The 21,401-nt window shown below is 43.7% G+C and overlaps 1 protein-coding gene across 1 annotated transcript; it reads right to left on the bottom strand.

Annotated features, from left to right (window-relative positions):
- Window positions 1–425: 425 nt before the first annotated feature.
- On the bottom strand, window positions 426–16,042 carry FAM241A (family with sequence similarity 241 member A). The gene is made up of 2 exons (XM_052682350.1): window positions 15,851–16,042; window positions 426–5,040 (listed from the first exon to the last, which is right to left on the bottom strand). Exons 1-2 carry the CDS (start codon window positions 15,947–15,949, stop codon window positions 4,795–4,797), a joined length of 345 nt encoding a protein of 114 aa, XP_052538310.1. The 5' UTR covers window positions 15,950–16,042; the 3' UTR covers window positions 426–4,794.
- Between the last annotated feature and the right edge of the window lie 5,359 nt (window positions 16,043–21,401).

The raw sequence follows: 21,401 nt of genomic DNA, 5'->3' as shown, positions 1-21,401 counted from the left end.
ATTGGATTTATTGGGGGATGTTTTGGCCCACAAGATGTTCTGTAAATACTTAGAAGACAAATGAAAAGTCCCAAACCTCGTTGTGGCACAGCAACCATCACTGTTTTTCACACTGCTGACCACATCTGGTTCCTCCAGAGGCTGCTCTGGGTGCAAAACAGAGATAAGGCAGTGAAGGGATAACTACTCACAGCACAGTGTTGCCATTATTTGTTAACAGGTGCTTCCCCTCCTTCCCCAGTTGGGCGTGACTTTCTATACACTCAGCCACTAGGGATGTGAAACAGTTTATTCAGCTCTGGAACTGCAGTTGTTTCTCCAACAGCTGATTTCAGGGGGAATTTGAATGCTGTCGCATTTCATCTGCGCCTACCTATGAAATCTGAGAAGCGAGAGCCCTGAACAAAGCACCACAAAGAATTCAGTTCTCACTGATGACAATACTTTTTATTACAAAGAATAACAAAGTGCTTTCCACAGGATTCACTTAATACAGAGTTGTTAAGAAACGTGATTTTTGCTTTTTAAAACAGACAGTTTCAATGCAATGATTTTTCAGTGCAAACAGGGTTCTCCAACATCTCCATTGTGTAGCACTTCTTCTCTGTACACAGTAGTTCAGCCATTCAGGCATCAAGTGTGAAACAGTACCAGTGAGTCCATCTTTTAAAAAACAGAGGTTATGTAAAAGCTTTTGAGATGTCACACTGACCAACAGGAATTACATTGGGTTGTTTATTGCAGTCTGAGGGGACATCTTTCCTTCATACAGTCCTACACACAGATGCATCAAGGTGCTTTCAGTTCTAATAATCATATATACCAATATAAACAACACTATCCATTTTAACTATATAGACAAAAGCAAAATTGTCTTTTTTTTTTTTCTTTTCTTTTTTTTTTCTTTCTTCTCCTTTTCTTGAATGAAATTAACCTTTTGCTTTTTAATTAGAGATACACTGGGAATGCCTGGCGTTCCTCATGCTGTGGAACTAAATCTGGATGGAAGGAAGAACACAGTGCAAGGACTGCTTACCTATTTCCCCCTCTTCTTGGCACAATTAACAGTTAGATTTATTTTAACACTTTAAATACAGACATACAACCTTTCCGCTTGCCTGGACCGCACTGAGTGAAGAAGAGTTATCTTGGCCACGTATAAAATACATAACATAGTTAATATTTGTAACTAAACTTAAAAATATTTTTTTTATGACAACATAAAAAAAGAGGGCAACAAAATCATAAAGTGAGGGGGATATTTGACCCTGTTTTTGTGAAACGAATGCATCAGGCTTGATGGCAGTGGCTGCAATTCTTGGTGAGCTCTCAGGGTGTTTGTCATGGATTTCTGATGAAATTTTCTCATGCTTCATTTTTGAGAAGTTATTCACAAATGTCCGAACTGCCAAACGTGATGACACAAGAAAGGTTTGATTGGGAAGTGAGTGGTATTTTTCTCAAACTTATGTAAGTCTGGCAAAGAGACACAATCAGATTTTTGAGTTGAGTCTCTGATTGCAACGCTATACCTCAGATTTCTTTATCACAGTGGAAAGCGCAGCCAGGCTTTTTTCACTGTTCACAGGACTGTGTTTAGCTAGTGTATCCCAACTCATAAACTTATTTGCCATCACCTGAGTGGCACTACTCTGTGCCCTCCACCTGCCTGGTTTCAGCCTAGACAGTGCCGATCACACAGCAACGCTTGGCTGTTGCTGAGCGATGGGTGTGTGCTGGGCTGCTCAGCAGGGCAGAGCCACCACCACGATGGTGGGGCAGAGGCAGGCACAGAATGGGCTGGGCTTGGCCGTATGCTGGCCATGTGTTTGACATGTCTGCACTGCTTCACTGTGTCCATTTTCCATTCTCTGGATGGGACTATATCTCAGTCCTTATGTCCTCTTTCCTTTCCTGCAAACAGCATGGAGATTATTTAGCACTCATAAAACAAACAAATAAACAAACAAAAACCAAATGATCAACTATGCAAATTCTTATATACAATGGAATGTATTAAACCACAAGAGTGAAAGTGAGGGGGTATTTTCCAGACAGGACTGTTTTTCCCCTCTTTGCTTCATTCAACACCATTAAGAAAGATATTCTTTTGGGTTTTAAAATATTTTAAAACTTCTGTGAAGGACAAGATGTAAATAGTCATCTTTAAGAGAAACAATATCAAACATTCACCATACACAACCTTAGTCCAGAAACCACGTATCCATACATCACAAGTATAGAGACATGAACTTCAAAAGAAAAACTTAAATGACTTCATGAATGAAATAGTCATAGTTGTACACATAATAAAAGGTTACATGCGTATAAACAGCTTCCTTAGCTTGTCAGTCACACCCTCAATTCATGTTCCCAGCTCCCTACACACAGACCAAAATCACCATGTCAAGAAAACACTACATGCTGTGTCACAATACAGTCTTCACACAAGTAGTACTGCAGTGAGGATATCATACTGACACCTTTCTTCACAAGACAAAAGGAACTGGATGAGTTGCTCTGAACAATAATTTGATCGTGGGAAGAAGGGAAGGATCTTTTTTCTAAATGACAAAGATGCTTCTGTAATACAGCCCTTATCGAAGGATACACTCAAACCCACCACTATAGCTATATAAATACGCAACAGTATAAACAGGTGTTCTGCTTTCCAAGGGATTGAAACAAAAGACAAAGTTTACCGTAGGCACTTGAGTAAAGAACTTCCTGCCACCAGCATGTGCTTACTATTTGCTTTTGGAGTTCCAGCTGTGAGCAACAAAGCCTTGTATGTAGGAACACCTCCTGTTGCCAAACACTTCCCTGCCACCAGTTTGACTATTCAACCAGCTGCCAGTCAACACCGGTTCCCATTCAGACACACCCTGGGCCTCTGTCTCACGCAGCTGTCCTGCTGGTTCACCAGAGCCTCCCAGATCCACTCACAGCCAGGTCATCAGAACATCTGGACAGGGGCTCCTCACAATGGAACTACTTGTTAAAAAAGTTGAGGCTTTTCTGGCACAGTGGCAGGGGATGGGCCACAGTATGCACGTGGCCCACAGGTTAGAGGTGCCTGAGCTAAGCCTTTGCGTTCACTGTGCTAAAGAGCCATCAGTTCTCTAATAGAAAAGTCTGCAAAGATTGGGGTCAAGGGCTGTGGAAATATAGCCCAGCAAGCAACATGATCCATTGCGTTGGCATAAAATCTGTTCTGCAAATCCAGTTGTGACAAAGGAACCACAAAAGGACCACACTTAACTTCAAAGGTCTTTGGATAAGACTCAGCATTTTCAACTACAAGCTATCTGTTGTTGATCGCTGCTAATATAAAAAAGTTTAGAAAAAAAATCATTGCAAAAGCTTAAGTAGTTATTTTGTAAATAAATGTAAATTTTACATTTTATTTTACATCTGTAAGTAAATGTAGAATTTCATTCTGACAGAGATGAAGTCAAATTTGCTGTCAAATTTGTTACTAAAAGTAATATACAGCAAATAATAGATTTGTAGCCTATTTAGTAAAGATTCTGTCTCATTTTACTGTTTTCCTTTAAATGTGCACATCCAACTCTGAAATATTCAGTACATCCTTGGTGTGGCTCCTAGGGAGCTAGAGAGAATCTTGCACCTATTCTTCAATCCTGTTCTCAAGTTTGCATTGCCCATGCCACCCAATTACAGATAGGCATTTTGCTGCCTGTTTTGGAAATAAGTCAATTAAAGCTACTAAGTAAAATGGCCACTTGATTTCACTACGTTCTTGTCTTGCAGGAGGAAACAAGACTGATTTGCTTGTGTATGCAAGTTCCTAGCTTGTGTTTGGCCTACAGTGCAGCTGATGAGGGAGGCATTAACAGCTCCTGTCTATTATCTCTCTGGTTGTCCACGCAAGACTCCAGAGGAAGCAGACAGTATTCTAGCAGCACTGTCTGGAACAGCAATTTCCAAGACTGCAGTTAGAACTACTTACAAAGTCCGTAAGTTAGCCAAATATTTATACTCAGGAGGGGGGATGTGGGGAAGAGCAAGGAAAAAAATAGAGCAGCAGGAGCTAGGTACATTTCCAAAACCAAGGTAGAGCTACATTTGGGACTGTGATTCCTCCCTAGCCCTAAACAACAGCTGAAGTCTTGTGTGAAGTCACCAGCATTAGTATACAAGCAGTTTTCTGGATTCCTTACTTCCTGGAGAAAAGCCTGCTATAAACTGTACTAAGCAAAGATGCTTTTACATGAACAAAGCTGTCTCCACTTCAGAGCACTCATCACTGAAGGTTTCTTAGCAAACCTCCCTCATGTAAACCTAGCTTTTTGGCAATAAACTAGGAAATTATGCAGATTCAGAGAACAAACAGCAAACAGTCCCCAAACAATGAAACAGGACACTCACAGCAAGTGTCCTTTTCAAACCAGACAAGAAATTTTCATAATTAAAAACAAGAACACTGCAGGAACTGGGAGGGTAGGAGAAATAAAATGCCAATAGGGGGACTAAGGCCCCAGGAGTGTAGAAAAGAGTATATTACTGTTGTTGTGTGATGAGGTGGTTTTTTTTTTCTGTTTGTTTGTTTTTTAACATGTGTGCCCTGTTAAGACACAGTAGGACTACTGACTTTGCTTAAAATTCGTAATTTTAGTCCCTCTCATACCGAATCTTGAAAGTTCAACAAAAAACAATTCAAAGCCTTGCAACTTTTGATATGCCACCCATTTACTTAATCATCCATATCCACTGAGACAGTGGATTGACAGTGTTAAAACACAGAATCCAACAATGGGCATCTATAAAATCTTATTGTTGTACATAAATAATGACAAGGCACAGAATAGCAACCAGTCCCAGAGCTTGTAAGCCGACAAACCAGAGCATAACCCAGAAGAATATGATGATTACAGGTTCGACTATCCGTTCTCCAAAGTACATCCTCGTGAAGCCTATTCTGATAAGGCTTTTGTTCAGTCCGCCAAAGAGCGTCCCCATCTTTTTATAATCATCTATTACAGGTTCTGTGGCGTGGTTTCTTTGTTCTTGCTGGACCTACAGGTAGAAGACAAAAATAAGAAATACATTGTACTATCAATTCTTAATAGTATGATCCATGTGAACAACCTGATTAACATTTTAATTTATAAAAATAAGATATGCATGCAAAAAAGCCACTCCTTATGTCAAGAAACTGAAAACGTGATACAGCTTGTGAGGCAGGTACAATGTTAAGCATGAGACTCACTGGTCCACGCTCAGAACACTTGAAGTAACACAACAAAAGCATGCCAGCCTGTCTCCTTTCCAGGTTCCACTCTAGGACATACAGCTCTCCCACAGAACCTGCAGAACCACAGGAACAATTGAGAACTAGTAAGCATGAACTATTAAGTACTTTGCACTACCGTACAACTGCAGGGCTACCATCATCTCTGACAGAAAGGCACTGAATTAGACATGGAAGAGGGCAAACATCCATCTTGATGTTGGCATGGAAACAAATCCAAGGCAAGCAAGGCAATATGAACACAAAGTGGTGGTACAAAGATGAAGAGGGTATAGGAAGCAAGTTCTGCAGGGTTTCCAAAAAGAAAAATCACGGGGCTTACTCATACCAAGGCAGAAGAACATCTTTAGATGAAGATAACATGGTTAAGTATCACTGCAAAAAACATGCACCAAAGATATTGATTCAGCATGTATATTTTAATCAGATTAGAGCTTGAAAACCCATCTCTAGTTCCCCAATGTCCAGAGATCCATTGCACAAAACCTGATTGCCTTATGTTTGGGTACAACAAATTGGGCACATTTTCAAGATGCGGGTTTGCTAATCCTTCCATTAGGCAGCAATGAAAACACAAAGAGCAGCTACTCATCAATATTTCAGTCAGCTGATCAATAAGTCCAACAAATTGTCTGTAAACCTCACGTGCAATTAGTCAATTCCTTTCAAAAGCAAACATGCAACTTCAATTATGTCTTCAAGGATGAATGCCACACTGTGTCCCTGGTTACATGGCACAGACTCAGCAAGAAACAGAAACTCTATCCCACAGCAGAACTGAGCTCTCTGATAGGCAGCAAATAATAGATGGAGTCCCATTCCTGCAGAAAGTCACACACTGAAGACAAAAGGAAGCTAATATTTTGTTCTAAGCTAAACTTAAAGCCACAATACGTAACCCTCTGGCTGATTAAAGCTTGGGCAAACCACCACACACAATGCTGAAAAATAAAAAACCCCAAACAAACGAAGAAAAAAATCAGCACACAGTCCCTCAGTTTTGTGTGCTTGGGCAATTTTTTATTTGCATATTCATAAAGATTTTGGTTTAAGTTTCAGCACTGAATCCCAAAACAAGAAGAGTACAAGAAGCCTAAATTGTAATGAATACTGCGTTCAATTGCAGTTCTACAGAAGAGTCTAACCTGAGAACTCCAGCATTTTACTCCAAGTGCTGACAGCCAACCATCTCTTCTCTTTTCAACCTGCTTTTCAAGCACAGGTCATTTTTCTCCCCCAGCGGCTATGAAAACTCCAGCTTTCAGCATTTTGCCTTTAACTGTATTCATCATTCAAGTAACCATTAATTTCTCTTTAATTCCAGTGTCTCAAGATCAGCTTTTTCAAGAAAGGAAGAGGCAATCTCAGGCTTACAAAACTGAGTCCAGATGGCAGGATGCTTGCTGTCCTGAGAGCCAAGTGTTATTATGGGAACTCTCATTCCTCTTTCCTCAAAGATTGCGGGGTGATGGAGCAGAAACATGAAATGATTAGCCTAAGTGGTATATTGATTGCAACAATTAGGGAAAACAGAAAGGATGTGCTGGGAAGGAAAAATACATTTGCTTCCTGCATTCAGATGCCATGGGGAGCACAAACCTATGGGATGGCAGAGGGATCAGAGAGCAGCTCTCAGTGGAACCACTGCTGAGCTGCAGACCCATGACATTTGTTTGAGAAGTAGCTCAGGCTTCAAGCTAGCAGCCAGTGCAACCAGAAGCGGAAAAAAACACAGCAACAACAAATCCCATCTTTGCCTCGGGGTTATGAGCAGCACTCTTCAACATGCCAGAAGCCTTGGCACAGGGTGAGCCGAGCACAGGACTGGTGGGGACACCAGCAGGCATGCTTATATCAGCACCCTGTCACCTGGTCAGCTGCTGTACCAAGAGCCGCACATTCCTACACTGAGAGCATCTCTCACTTCTGCAAGGTGATCTGGGACTTCCCTGGCCTTGTCATATTGATTTGATAAGCCGACAGCAACAATTTGTGGAGAGCCTGTTAAAGCAGGTTACAGAGGCAAAGTCATTTCAGTGCTTTGGGATTTTATTTTCTATTTTTTCAGAAGAGCTCACCCTCTTCTTCTCAAACAAGGGTGGAGTCATGAATTCCTACATCCATTGAACAAAGCTTGCTTCTAGGAAAGGAGACTGAAATGCACATGCTTAGTTACAAAGTAAGTGTGAAGTCTATTTTCCAAACGCTTTAGACATCTTACAAAAGCTTTCAGAAAGATAATGGGAATTTGCAAAGCTTCAAAGTCTTCTGCAGTTGATTCAGGCCGAGTATGCCTTGCTCCAGGCAACTCTGCCAAAACAAGTGCAACTGGAAACAGATGATGGCCTGTAAATCACAGACAGCAGTTTTCTTCCCTACTGCATAATCATTTCACAGGCTGGACAAAGCAGGTTTCTTCACAGACGGGACTAAAGTAGAACCAGCAGGGCAAGCACCGGTAACATTACAATACCCCAGATGGATAACAAGTATTAGTAACAAGTGTTAAATAAGCATTAACATGGCAGCTCAGAGTTCTCTTATTAACTTCCAATGAGATAGTAAAACTGCTCAGAGCCACGCAGGCATGCCAACACCCCTCCGCACATCGTCAGAACCAAACAACTCCTCCTTTTCTTCCAAGAGCACTTTACCAAAAGCATTTTTAGAATTTGGTTGCCGTCAGCTGGTGCACAATTTCCAGCTGACTCTTAATTTCCATTGAGCTAATTTTTTGTATGGAATCAGCCTGCAACTAGAAAGACATTGCCATAACAGGAAAACATAGAAATGTGTTTTTATTTTGCACGTAGTGGGACCATCCATCCACTCAAGCAAGTTTCATTAGTGAAATTCTTTACACAAATGCACAGTCACTGTATGTAACTTCATTGCCTGTTCCTTCTTCAGTTTATATTCCTTTAGTACATTCAAATTAATAGCATAATATTTCTCCTTTTTAAACATGTGGTGCTTGGTTTCTATTTTTGAGTTTAAATTATTTACAGCTAAACGCAAGAGTTCTCACGGAGAACCAAAGGGGAAGTGCCCATGTCCTGTCACGCTCCTTGCTGCATGCACGTGGGCTGCATCCTGAGCACCCCCACCGCAGATCTCCAAGTGCTCTGTATACAGAGTTGTCTTTTCAGATGTTTGGTGCCCAAGTTTCCCTCCCTAGCTATTCAAAAAGAGATATTTCCATCTGCAAAGCCTTTGCTGATTGTGTCCCATGGTTCATTGGCAAAAAGTCAGAACTTGAAGATCCAAACTCTGAAAAAGGTTGCAACCAAAAGTACCCAGCCGCTAAGGCCACGTGGCTGCAGGTTAGATGCTGTAAGGAGAAACTGCCACATCTCTCCCTGAGGCAGATGCCAGCAAATGCACATTTTTCCCCAGGTAAAAGTCTCTGAAGAGCAGACACTGAGCACAAGTTCCTACATCCCTAAAGTGCTTCTGAGAAAAACCTTCCTTGTAAGTCAATATTTCTCTAGGCAAGCTTTAAAACAACAGAAAAGGTGAAGTCAGCTCAGCTCTCTGAATCCTATGAACATCTGGCCGCAGCTTTACCAGTTATGTCTCTCATCACCACAACACACAAAATTATATGTATTCTGACCACTGCTTTTGCTTTTGGCAAAATTTAATCACATTCACTCAAATCCACAGCTACCTCAGTTTGCAAGGAGCCTGTGCTTCCCACAGGACGTGCAGAGGCTGCTCACTCCACCCTGACAGCAGCAGGTTTTTGAACTTATCTCCATTGGGGCAAGACTGTTTTGGCAATATAGAGAAATCAGAGATCCCCATGGAAGACAACCCCTCGTCCTAAAAACCACCTTGGAAATGCTTCACATACTATTCCTTAGGAGAGAAGGACAAAAGTAGCACTGGGCTTCTCACAACTGCTTAAGGCCAATCCCTGTCTGAACCACGTAAGCGCAACGCATTCAGCTCAAGGTGTTTTCCTCAAAATGCTGACAGCATCCAGTTCCTACCACAGAAAATTTGCAGCCTGTATAGAACAGCTTTCTGAGACCGTGGAGGACACAGATCTGAAGGGGCACATACACTGCCAATGTGACTGCACAGTTCTGCTGTTAATCCAAGAGAGCGCTGAATTACAGAGCTAGCATTTCTCCTTTTCTGCAGTCAGCACCACTAACTTGCTGAAGGACAGCATGAGCTTTGCCTCTGTACAGCACCCAGACATCCTTACGCTGCTGGAATGGGCCTGGACCTTCCCTACGCATGCAGCCGGGCTGCAGCTGCAACACTCTCCCCTGCAGGTGATGGAGAAGCTGCCCACATACAGCACACACAGCATCCCACGTACTCTGGACACAGTGGACTCACTGCCCACCCTCAGTTCATATCAGATCTAAATCAGCACCACTCTGTGTGCTCCTCAGTCTCCCACCTGCTGGATCAATTGGGTCCCTCCAGGCTTATCCCTGGGGGGACAAAAGTGATCTGACAGCAGTCACTCATGCTGGTGCCTCCTGCCAGTCTCCTCGAGGCCAGCTTCATCACCTGCCCTCTGCCACCAGGCTAATGTGATAAGTGAGATGCTATGGGGCCACCTGGAAAAAGACAGGAGTGAGCTAGATGGAGAGCCAGAACCTGAATGGCTCCGAAGTGGCTGTAATATTTCTCACCCTTACAACTTCAGTACTGCTCTGTGACAAGAGCAACTATTCGAGTTACATCCTGTCTTCCTAGTATTTCACCTGCTGAAGCAGCAGCACAGCCCACATTTTTCATAAAGACCTTGAGATAGTTTGTTTAGTGTGGTGCACGTATATGTATGTGTGTGTGCAATAAAATCCTAAGTAATTGACTTAGATAATTGGACAAAGCTCAGCAGCCCTTGTTCTGTAGCAGGATAGAGTGGGCAAACATAAATAATCTGTTTCACCTAAAGAATTTTTTTTCTTTAATTCAATTACTCTGAGGATACAACTTCATTCGAAACAAACCAGCCAACATCCCTCATCCTACTTCTCACTTTTTTTTTTTTAATAAACGTGAGAAATCCTAATACTCTTTTGCTCTTTGCAACAACACCAGGCTGAGCACAAATCTACCAGCTCCTCTATGCTGCTTCAAAGAGTGTTGAGCAAACGTGATCTCCAACAATGAAAGATAAAGAAGTCTGATGGACTGGGAAAGTAACCGCTCTCCATGTGCTGTGGGTGATTTCACGCCCACCAGAAGCTGCTGATTTTACAGTTAGGAAAAACCCTGCTGGGCTGGTGGGGAAGAAGGAAAGGAGACAGAAAAAGGACTCCATAAAGTCTACCTCAACCACAGAAGCAGCAGTGTCTCCAAATTATTTCTAACATGCTTCAAGTGGCAGTTGGTGACATCTGCTGTTATAAAAAAAAAAAGGAGACTGCATGTTTAAGGTATATATATATATATTTTTTTGTTGAATCTCTTCTTGAGTTTAATAACCAATGTGATTAACAACTTTAAAATGAAACGTTAAAACACTTGTAACTGAGAAGCACAGTGGCATCACCTATATGCATGATGGAGATGGGTTCATGATGGATTGGACTAGATGATCTTAGAGATCTAAATGATCTCTAAGATCTAGATGAGAGAGACCTTTCCAACCTAGAGAGACCTTTCCAACCTTAATGATTCTATGTCTGCACTTTTTTTTTTTTTTTTTTTTTTAACATAAGGAATTTTTTCTTCAGTATTTAAATGCTCACTATCTACTTTACTTCACTCATGGTTATTTTTACTCCAAGGGACAGGTGGCGTACCTGATAGCTGAAGCCCACGTGTACTTCAATGTCAAAAAGCCACTAAGATATGACTTCAGCAACATGGGTACTTAATGAAAAACACACTCCAGTATTTTTGAAAGCTAGATACTGACATTCAGAAGGCAGCCTCACAAAGTCATCTCTTTTAGAGGATGCAAACTAAAACTGAAAACACTTTGAGCTCAATCAAAAGAATAAGAGAAGAAAGCAGGCAGGTGACAGAAACCATGCCAGAAGAAGCCACAAGCTCCCTTCCCCTCCAAAACAAGAGACCAGCTTCTGTTTGGTACAACCATTGTGCACATCTGCAAATACCAGGTAACAGAGATCAGGAGGCACAACATCCCCAATTTTCCTTGTATCAGACAGCTGATTGTGCAGTGTGTAGCCACAGGCAAACTTTACTGTGCTCAAGAAGAGCAAACAGGTTCACTAGAAATCTGATTTTCTTCCTCTTCTACTGTAGCAGGAAGAGAATGGTATTTGTTTGCATTACTTGCTAGCATGAAACCAAAGTCTAGCATTTGGCCCTGTAACTAAGTGGTAAAGAGATCTTGATACTCAGCCAACATGCTATTAAGAAACAAACTTATTTAAACTGCCTGCAGAACATCAACCAGATTCATTTCTGCAGGCTAACTTTAATCTGATATTTAAATATTAAAGGATTGATAGATTAGAAAAAGAGGAAAAGACAGTCATACATCACTTCCAGATGAAAAGATGATTAAAAGTTCATTCTTTTCCTCTGGGGAGGAAAAAAAAGTAAATAGCAAAATCAAAAAGCGTGGAATAAAATGACTCTACAATACTTTACTACTACCCAAACTACTTTACAATAGCTATCAACAGAAGTGCCATTCTTAAACAAAGACTTACAATGAAAACCTGCAAAATGAAGATTGAGTTAACATTTATTTCACAGCAAGAATTTAGACATCACTGCTTATAAAACAGAACTGAGATGTTGCTATAGAAACAAGCAACAACATAAGAAAGTCAACAGCAATGTATTAGCTCTATTCAGCTTTCATGGCAACTGAAGATTAGGATCAACGGTTGCCGCAACAAACTTCTACCCACCAGGAGCAGATGTGTGTCAGGGAGATGAAAAGGCTTTTCCAGGCAATGAACTTCTGCATGTGCAGAGCAGATAAAACTCCAAACGCAATACAGCCTTTAGCTGATAAACCATACTGCAGTCCCAGCACAGAAGGAAGTGGGAAACAAAAAATAAGCCTATGTTAAAACACAGGGAATTAATCTGCTGCTGTTCCTGTACCTTGATCCCCACCGTGCTATAATCTTACCCAGAGATCAGACCAAAAGTCATTTCCAATCAGTCTTTTCCTTACAACCTCAACGCTTAATTTCCACAGGATAAGTTTCCCCACTAAAAATGGTCAGCTGAAGCCAAAACAAAAGGTACAACCCCCAGTACGTTCAGCATGGTAATAACCCTCTAACATGCTGCAGAGCAGCAATGGTTAATCCTTCCTTGTAGGAAGAATAAGTTTCTGTACACTTCTGTCTTTGTGCAAGGAGGATCTTTATATTATAAAAGCAGGGCATACTATGCTATCTCGTGTATGCGCTACAGCTATGTCTGAAGGTTTTACTTATTTTAATTTCTTCTTAAAACTCTGTCAACTCACAGAAAACTCACTTTGGTGGGGGGTTGGAATGTGAGGACCCTTGCGGTCCCTTACAACCCAAGCCATTCTATGATTCTGTGATAATGCCTTTTAGAAAATCTTTATAAGATATTAGTACACTGTTAGGAATCTTTACAGTAAAGTTAAGGTGTTAGTAGATCCAGAACAAATTTTGGATTATGCCATCCAGCCAGGTATTGTTCTTTTCAGTTCAGAAACAAATCCCAACAGCCTCCTGCAACAAGCAGGAGAAGCCTACAATTTTCAGATTAACTCAGCTTAGAATAAAGAAATAAGAATATAGAAATAAGTTTCTAGCCCTAGGTGCCACAGTTTCTGTGCATACTAGTGTATTTAAAACATTCTTGGCCTCTACTGATTTATGACTAAAATTATACAGTCCCACGAACAACACAGTATTTACATGAGAGACCATGAAGCTGTTGAAAGCATCCTTTCAAGAGTTTCTGCTCTTTCTTTCCATGCTGTAGAAACATCAGTGATACAGCATGTTGGAAACAAAGTTAAAAAAAAATAGCAGGATTTGAAAACCTCCAGCTAAGACATCTGTACTTCCTTTAAAATAATTCTCAATGGGAAACACCAAAAAACATTTAAAATGGAATCACAGAATAGCTTAGGTTACAAGGTACTTTCTCCTAAGCCTCCAACTGGATGACCCAGTTCCAACCCCCTGCCATGTGCTGGTTGTCCCCCACCAGGTCAGGCTGCCCAGGGCCTCATCCCAACTGGTCCTGAACACCTCCAGGGATGGGGCACCCACAGCCTCTCTGAGCAGCAGTGCCAGCACCTCACCACCCCAAGTGAAAATCTTCTTCCTAACATCTAAGCTGAATCCCTTCTCTTTTAATTAAAGCCATTCTCCCTTGTCCTATCACTGTCAGACTATATAAAAAGTTGCTCCCTTTCCTTCTCGTAAGCTTCAAGTACTGAAAGGCCACTGAATAGTCCCTCTAGATCTGAATCCACCTATTACAATATAAAATACTCCATTTATAAAATGGAGTATATTATATATAAATTTACAAATTTTATATATATTTTTATATATATTTTTATAAAATCTATTTATAAAATGCTACTCAAAATTACAATAAAACATTCAAAAAGGTTAGAAACTCGGGTTAATAAGGTGACTTATTAGTCTAAGCTAATTTATCTACCTGTGGACAAACGTATCGCATATTAACTCCACATTTAGGCATCTTCTAGGAGGGAGTGATGGTTTTAGTTCAGCTGTCTAACAACACTTTGGATTCTGCTTATCTTCAACCAATTTGAGGTGGAAATCCTGCAAAGCAACATGGAATTCTGCCATTGCCTTACACTTTGATTACAAGAGAGTAAAGCCATTACAGCCTACACAAGCAATCTACCCCCATTCCTTCTGCTCATAGAACATAATTCTCATAATTTACCTGCATAGTAAGCAGCTTCTTGGAAGCCCCTTTCACAACTGCACCTAGAAACAGTGTGAGGCTGTGCACTGCATCTCCCACAGCTTCTTCACCTTCACATGGAGACCATGAGGCCCACTCACCTCCTGGCTGACACTGCTGTACCCTCTTAACACAGGGCTTCTGCCTCATCTTTCATTACTACACACTTGCATGTACTCCACCTGTCTACTCTTACTTTATGCTTTAACCCAATAAGGCTTATAAGATAATTATACCCGCAGCAGTAATAAAATAGAAGACCATGATCCCAGTTCTTCAGTGCTTCAAAGACTACCATACAGGTAACCCTCCTCATCTTTGCACGCAAACCCACAGAGAATATTAATCACATCACCGTCCTGTTCAGCTTCTAAATCTAATCACTGAGGTAGGTAATTTTATAGCCTACTGCAATAATGAGTTCAACAGGCTGTGCTCTACATTTAGTAACACATCCTTCTGTTCTGAGAAATCTACCTCTCAGACTTCATTACACAGGTCCATGCTGACCTTACTGTCTCCATCTTCAATGCAGTATCAAATCCAGAGAGTTTGGCATTTCAAAAATAGACTCCCCAAAGGTTATTCTTATTTTTAAAAAGATACTACAGGGTGCATATATTATTTATTTACATTCTAACTGTCCTGTGTTGCAAGGAGCTGCAGCCAGCTCGCTCCCATGCTGGGTATGTGACCTGCTTGCTCCATTTCCCCAGCGAAGGGCTTGGAGACAGACTCACAGCCTTATGCAGTCACCAGAGGAATCCACGAAGCCCAGTGTCTTCCAGGAGCACCACACTGCTGGCCGTGAGGTCACATAGGTGTGCTGGTGTGCTGCCATACATTCAGCTGCTGCCAGCTTTCTAGTTCAGAGCAAGCGTAACTTTTTTACATGAATTTTCCACAGAAGTAATTAACAAACTAAATGAAACTGGCTGAACATCAGTTTGGGGTGGCTCACCTTGCCCCTGTGTAGATCTCAGCTACAGTACATTTCTCTTTCGTTGCCCTTCTCAAGAGATTCACAGTGGATCACTACACTTAGGCATTAAACAGAAGTATATTTCTCACCAAGGGCTCCATGAAGGGGCATCAGGCACGGCGCCACTGTCCGAGCAGCGAGCAGCCCGTGCTGCAGCCAGGCAGCCACGCGCACCGCCGGGGAGAGCCTCTCCGCCACCAGCAACGGGGAAGGCACGCGGCTCCGCCCGCGCCCGAAGGGAACGGCCCGCTGCCGGCACGCAGCCGGCAATTTCTCCCATAGTTACAATACATTCCGTACAATACGGCAGCGAAACAGCGGCACGCTCCTGCGGGGCGCCCAGTTACCAGGGACGGCGACAGCGCCCACTGCTCCCAGCTCGCTCCCGGTGCGGGACGTGGGGCGGCCCCGCTGTGCCGCGCGGTGTCTGGGCTTGGACGGCCCCGAGGGCCCCGCACGGCCGTTTGGCTGCGGGTCAGCTTCCCGGCAGCACGTTAACCGGCGCGCCGAGGGAGCCGCGGGCACGGCTGCGGGAACTCCAGAGAACTGATTCTCCGCTTACACAACGCGGAGGCTGCCTCACAAACCGATCGCTAACTGAGCGGCACTCCGCCCCGCGCCGCGCTCCCTCCGCTCGGGACAGCCTCGGCCCGGCCCTTCCCTCCCGCTGGCCCCAGCCGCCCCCGTTCCGCGGCACCGACCTGCTCCTCCTGGCTCCGCCGGTACCGGACGGGCGCCGCCCCCGCCTCCCGCTCGCGCGAGTCCCCGGGCGGCGGCAGCAGCTCGGCCGCCGAGCCCATGGCTCCTCGGGCGGCGGGGGCGGCCGCTAGCGGGAGCCCCGCCGGGGTGGCGGCGGCGGCGGCGGCGGAGAAGGAGGAGGGAGCGCCGCTTCCTCCCGCAGCGCCGAGCGGAGCCGCACGCTCCCGGCCGGCGGCGGCTCCTCCTCGCGGCGGGGCGTGGCTCGGCGCGGGGCCCCGGAGCGGCCGCCCGGGCAGGGCCAAGTCGCTGCCCCGCGGCGGTGAGGGGGCGCTGGGCTGCGGTCCCGCCGAGCTCGGCGCTGCCTGCCGAGAGCCGCTGCAGCAAACGCGAAGCCCGAGCGCTGAGAGCCGCGAGCACGCCCTGGGAATGCCGGGCGCTACCGGAACGTTGGTTCCAGCCCGCTCCTGGAGCCCGGAGTGGGGCCCAGGGGAGGCGGCAACGGGTGCTGCCCGCCGTGTCCCTGCCCCTGCAGCGCCTGGGCACCTGTGGCTGCTCCTGGTGACGGTCCAGCGCCGTGGCTGCAGAGCTGGGCTCCGTTCCCATGAGCAGTTAGCTGAGGCGCTGCCTGACAGCTGGGTTCGGTGGAAATGGAGCGTTTGTATGAATTTGGTCCGACTTTCTATTAGATGGGTGCGGATCTCGCTGCTGTTAGTCTGCACTCCACCCACGTTTTTGCTTTTCCTGCCGTTATCGAACAGCAGTAGCTGCAGCAAACCGAAAACCACCGCAGAGAAGCACCCTGCCAGTTGCGGAGCCGTCACACCTTCGGACTAACAGCGAGCACGTCTCAAAGTGCGGGCCCATGTCTAGACCAACCCACTGGCAGGCCCCGGGGTGGACAGGCCCAGCAGGCACACAGTGGTGCTGGTGCTATTACCCCTGCCCCTTGTGCTCCTTCTCCAGACAGGGCCACCACAGATCACCGAGTGATGTTTCCCAGTCTCCAAGCCCCTTGACTCCCAGCCGATGGAGCCTTCTCCCACTATCTGTCTCAGAAAATGCCAGCATAAATTCCAGTGTGATTTTACTGATGAGCAACAGCTATCTAGGGTCAATAGAATCAGTGAGGTTGAAAAAGACCATAAAGTTCACTGCATCCAATGCCAGCCCACCCTCACCGTGCCCACTAACCATGTCCCTCAGTGCCGCATCTACACCATTCTTGAACATCTCCTGGGATGGTGACTCCACCACTGCCCTGAGCAGCCTGTGCCAGTGGGCCCAAATAAGTTGCAGACATGCAAGTTGAAGGGTAGATTCTGAAGAATATCCCATTGTTTTCCATGTCAGAAATACGTCAGAACATCTCCAAAAGGGTGAAGAAGGATCCTTTTAACCAACTGTTTATCAGTTGGAGGTCACTAGAGAGAGTCAGAATATCCTGAGAAAATTTGTAATTCATGGGATTTCTGGAAAAATGTGAGGTTCAGTAGGAGGAAGACTGAGTGCTGCAGCTTTGCTCAGACCTAGGCCAAGCACACCAGGCCAACTACACCAGCCTTTCTGAAACACTTCTCCAAATTGCAGTGGTGGTAACAGCTCTAGCCAGGTTTGTGCTTTCTGGCTGCAGCCATAGTAGTTGCCTGGAAAAGAATACTGTGCTGTAGGGATACTTCTGGAGAGTGTTCTTCTGGCTTCCAGGGTTCAAAGACATCCTTGGGCCAAGCGCCACGCTGACATCGGGGGTGGTAATTTCAGCAGCCAGATCAAAGGCACTGAGGAAAGACGTGCTACTGGGAGATCACATGCAGACAGAACAGAGTGCTTACACTGGGTTAGTTGCGCAAGGGCCAGGAGACCTGGCACAATGCATCCCTTTCATCCGGCACTCTTTTCCCTTGTCCATCTCCCTGGCATTCATTCATGCCCCTGCAGACTGCTGGGGCTGAGGCAGCGAACTGCTCTGTGGGATCTCAGCTGCTCGGCCCTCAGGGCTTTCCCATCCCACTCCTCTGGAGCACTAAAGCCAAGATGAAACTTTGGTCTAGTATCAGAAATGGAGGTTGGTGGCACTGCATGCAGCAGGAGGGTTGGATCCTTGAAATCCCTTCTAACCTAAGCCATTCTATGATTCTATGATTCTATGAAGCCTGAGTCAGTGGATTGATGATGTGATGCAACCAAAATCAGTGCTCTAGATTGAAAAGGGCAAAGCTGTGTAACACAAAAATGTGAGACACCTTGCTGGTTCCAACAGGCCAACACTTTTTGATGGGTTGGCACTGTGGACTAGCACAAACACCTTTAACCAACCTAAAATTGTGTTTCGTGTCCTAACTGATTGAACAGCTTTGCAAGTGGCATATCCTGCATCTGCTCCAACCCAGCTGAGCCTTTGAGGCCATGTTAACACTAAACAACCTCTGAAAGGAGTCTCAGAAAGGACCGGGACAGGGGAAGAGCCAAGTTTGTACCTGCCCGCAGTCTGCCATTTCTCATCAGCCTGGCTGACTTTCTGCAATAAGTATGTAGTTAAGGACTCAGGAAAAAACAAAATCAAACAACCTACCTTTTATTCTTTCTTTATTTTATATGCAACTAACAGACCAAACTGAATTCAATATGAGATTCAGTCAGATTGCTGAGTGCAGAGTTTAATCCCGAATCTTTTGAAACTCCAGAGTTATCTAAATATTAAAAGGCATGGAAAAAACAGAGGTTCTTTAAACCTTTGGTAATGGAAACTTTTGTCATAACTGGGAAGGGGTCAATGTGGTTTAGTAGAGTTTAATGGATTTACTGATAAATGAAACATTTCCAATTCTCTGATGGGTTTTATCTACTTTATATTCCAGATGTTAATATAAGTAAATTCCCTAAACTCTCAAACAATTTGTCCAGTATGACCATGCAGCTTATGGTGGTCATTGTAGCTCTTACATGGATTTCTGAAGTAAAGCTGCTAAATTCTGTAATTTCCTTAGATCCTTAAAGCATATTAAGAAACACAAGAAATGGCTTTTCCAATACAGGCTACAATGTGAACTGGGAGAAATTGGAATTCAAAACATGAAAATATATTAGAGTATACTGAATGAAAATGAAATGAAACCATTAATTTGGTTCCTTTTTCTTCCATGAATAATGACAAAGGAACGCTGAAGATCAGCTCCCATTAGCAATCCCTATTCTCCAGCTGTTGAAATATATCATGCAATCTCACTTGAGGGCCAAAGCAAAATTTATGTGGACTCATATATGGGGGATCAGGAGGAGAAACAAGACATTAATGGGGAAGAGCTATCACAAAAGGTCACCTGGAATATTCCCAGGCATCAGAGGTGGTTTTCTGCTGTACCTTTGCAAATGCATTCAGCAGTCTGATTTTTTTTTTATGTCCCAAGTGCGTTGTGCCATTTATCTTACGTATTATTTCACATATTTCACCTTAAAAAATCTGACAAAAAGCTCCTCTCTTGGTATCAAATCTAAATTTTCCCCTTTTCATTTCATTCTGTTAGGTTAGGTTCATTTATCATCCTTGATGACCAGCCTGAGTTTCTGCACAGTGTGCTTGTGCCAACCATATTCACCTCCACTAACCCCACAGAAGAAAGCAAAATCTAGGTCCTGGTTTGAAAATCTGGTAGAGTTACAGAGTGATCCCAGTGCAGCTTTGCCCTTAACTAGCTGATCTTTATTTTGCTTACTTCACTCACTTAGCTCCGCTTTAATTTATGACCTTTCTTTTTGGCTATCATTTGAAGAGATTTGATCTTTTTTCTTGCAATGAACCCTCTCTAAGCATTTATTTTTCCATAAAATAAGCTTCAAGCAGGCCCAAAATACTTTGAAAACAGATAGACAGTGTAGCACTGTATTTATTCATTTGTTTACTGCAGGACACTGGATGCATGAGTCCAATTTGCTTCTTGGTGTCACACAGAGATCTCATACTTCTAGCTGCTCTCCTCAGTAATACAAGCCTTTTCTTTTTACAGTCCTTTTTGCCCTGTTCAACAGCAATAAAATTGCTGCCCCAATTTATCTGTTAGGTAAAATAAGCCTAACAGTCTACTGAAGCGATGCTTCATCTCTACAGCACAAACCCATGTGTAAACCGTGCTGGTTCCACAGGGCCCTCCTGGCTTTCCCTGGTGGCCCACTGCCCTCCCAGCTTTTCCTGCTATGGAGCAGATACTTCTCTGGATGGCAATTTGTCAGCCAAGTATTACAAAAGGTGTGTGATCATTTCTAGCCTTGTCCCATGAGCAGTTTTCTTGAATCTAAACCAGGACAGTGCTTTGAGTCGTAGGCACAGAAACAAATGGCTTGAGGTGTTTGGCACGAGAGCAGGGAGATGGGAACTGGTGCTGAGTGCTTCACATGATGGATCTGTGAGCTCATCCTCAGCTTTAAATTGCACTTCCCCTCATCCATTGAGAATCTCTGGGTTTATATGAAACATTATCATTATTTTGAAGGTAGAGGTAGTTAAGCTATGGGCACTTCAACAAAGATTGCTCTGAGCAACCTGATGGAGCTGTAGGTGTCCCTGTTCATTGCAAGGAAGTGGGACTAGATGGCCTTTAAAGGTCGCTTCCAATTGAAATGACTCGATTATAGCTATGGGTTTGTGATGTAAGATTTGTTAGACTAAAACGAAGCCCCAAGATTTCTTTCATGTAGTCGTTAGTCTTAGTGCAAGCAAAGACAGGCCAGAATACTAGGGTGCTATACAAGCTATGCGAGCGTGTGTTAAATCTGACATGGGCAAATGAATTATGATGCTAGGTGTTTCTGAGTCTATAAAACAACTGCAGAAAGAACAAAGGGGATGCCAGGTATGTGGTAGCAGGAAAGGTCTTTCTGATGAAACTGGGGATGATTGTCTCAGTTTCTGATAGAAATCTCTAGCATCTAGGCAAGCAAAATTCTCTGTGGCAACCAATTATTCTCCAGCAAGTAGCAGTGCATTTATATAAGCATGAGTAGACAGCAAAAAGAGGAATGGCCTGAATGAATGTACTTAATTGAGGATGCTTCCTGGTACCCTGGATGATCAGATCAACAGACATCAGGAGAAAGACCAAACAGAAAAACACACAGTTTGTGTTCTGTTTTTTTAGCTTGGCTGGTCCTTTTTTTTTTTTTTTTCCCCTGCCCGCAGTAAAGACATTTTATTTTCTGACAATAGCAGCCTGTTAGAAAGCTCTGTGTGTGTGTGTGTGTGCATGAAACTCAAGAGAAGCCTGATGAGTCAGGGCCATGCTTGCTGAAGACTTCAGTTTATATGGCTCCAACTTCGCTTTCTGTAATTAACATAACTACAAATCAGATAAAATTCATCCAAGTGAGTTGTTAATAAAGGCCTAAGCGATGTGCTTTAAACTAAAGAAAATCCTGTTTTAACAAAGCTTCATTATTTGAAGCTCTCACATACTCTCATGCTTCAGGGAAAGGAGTAATAAATTAGGATCTTTATCTAGCACTAATTTTAAATTTCCAGATAAATGTTGTGAATAATTCATAACGGGTAATTTATGTGATGAA

This window comes from Tympanuchus pallidicinctus, unplaced genomic scaffold (genome assembly GCF_026119805.1).
Source record: "Tympanuchus pallidicinctus isolate F22 unplaced genomic scaffold, pur_lepc_1.0 scaffold2, whole genome shotgun sequence".
In the NCBI taxonomy this organism is placed as follows: Eukaryota; Metazoa; Chordata; class Aves; order Galliformes; family Phasianidae; genus Tympanuchus; species Tympanuchus pallidicinctus.
Note: the sequence above shows the minus strand (reverse complement) of the source record. Positions and strands in the feature narration are given on the sequence as shown.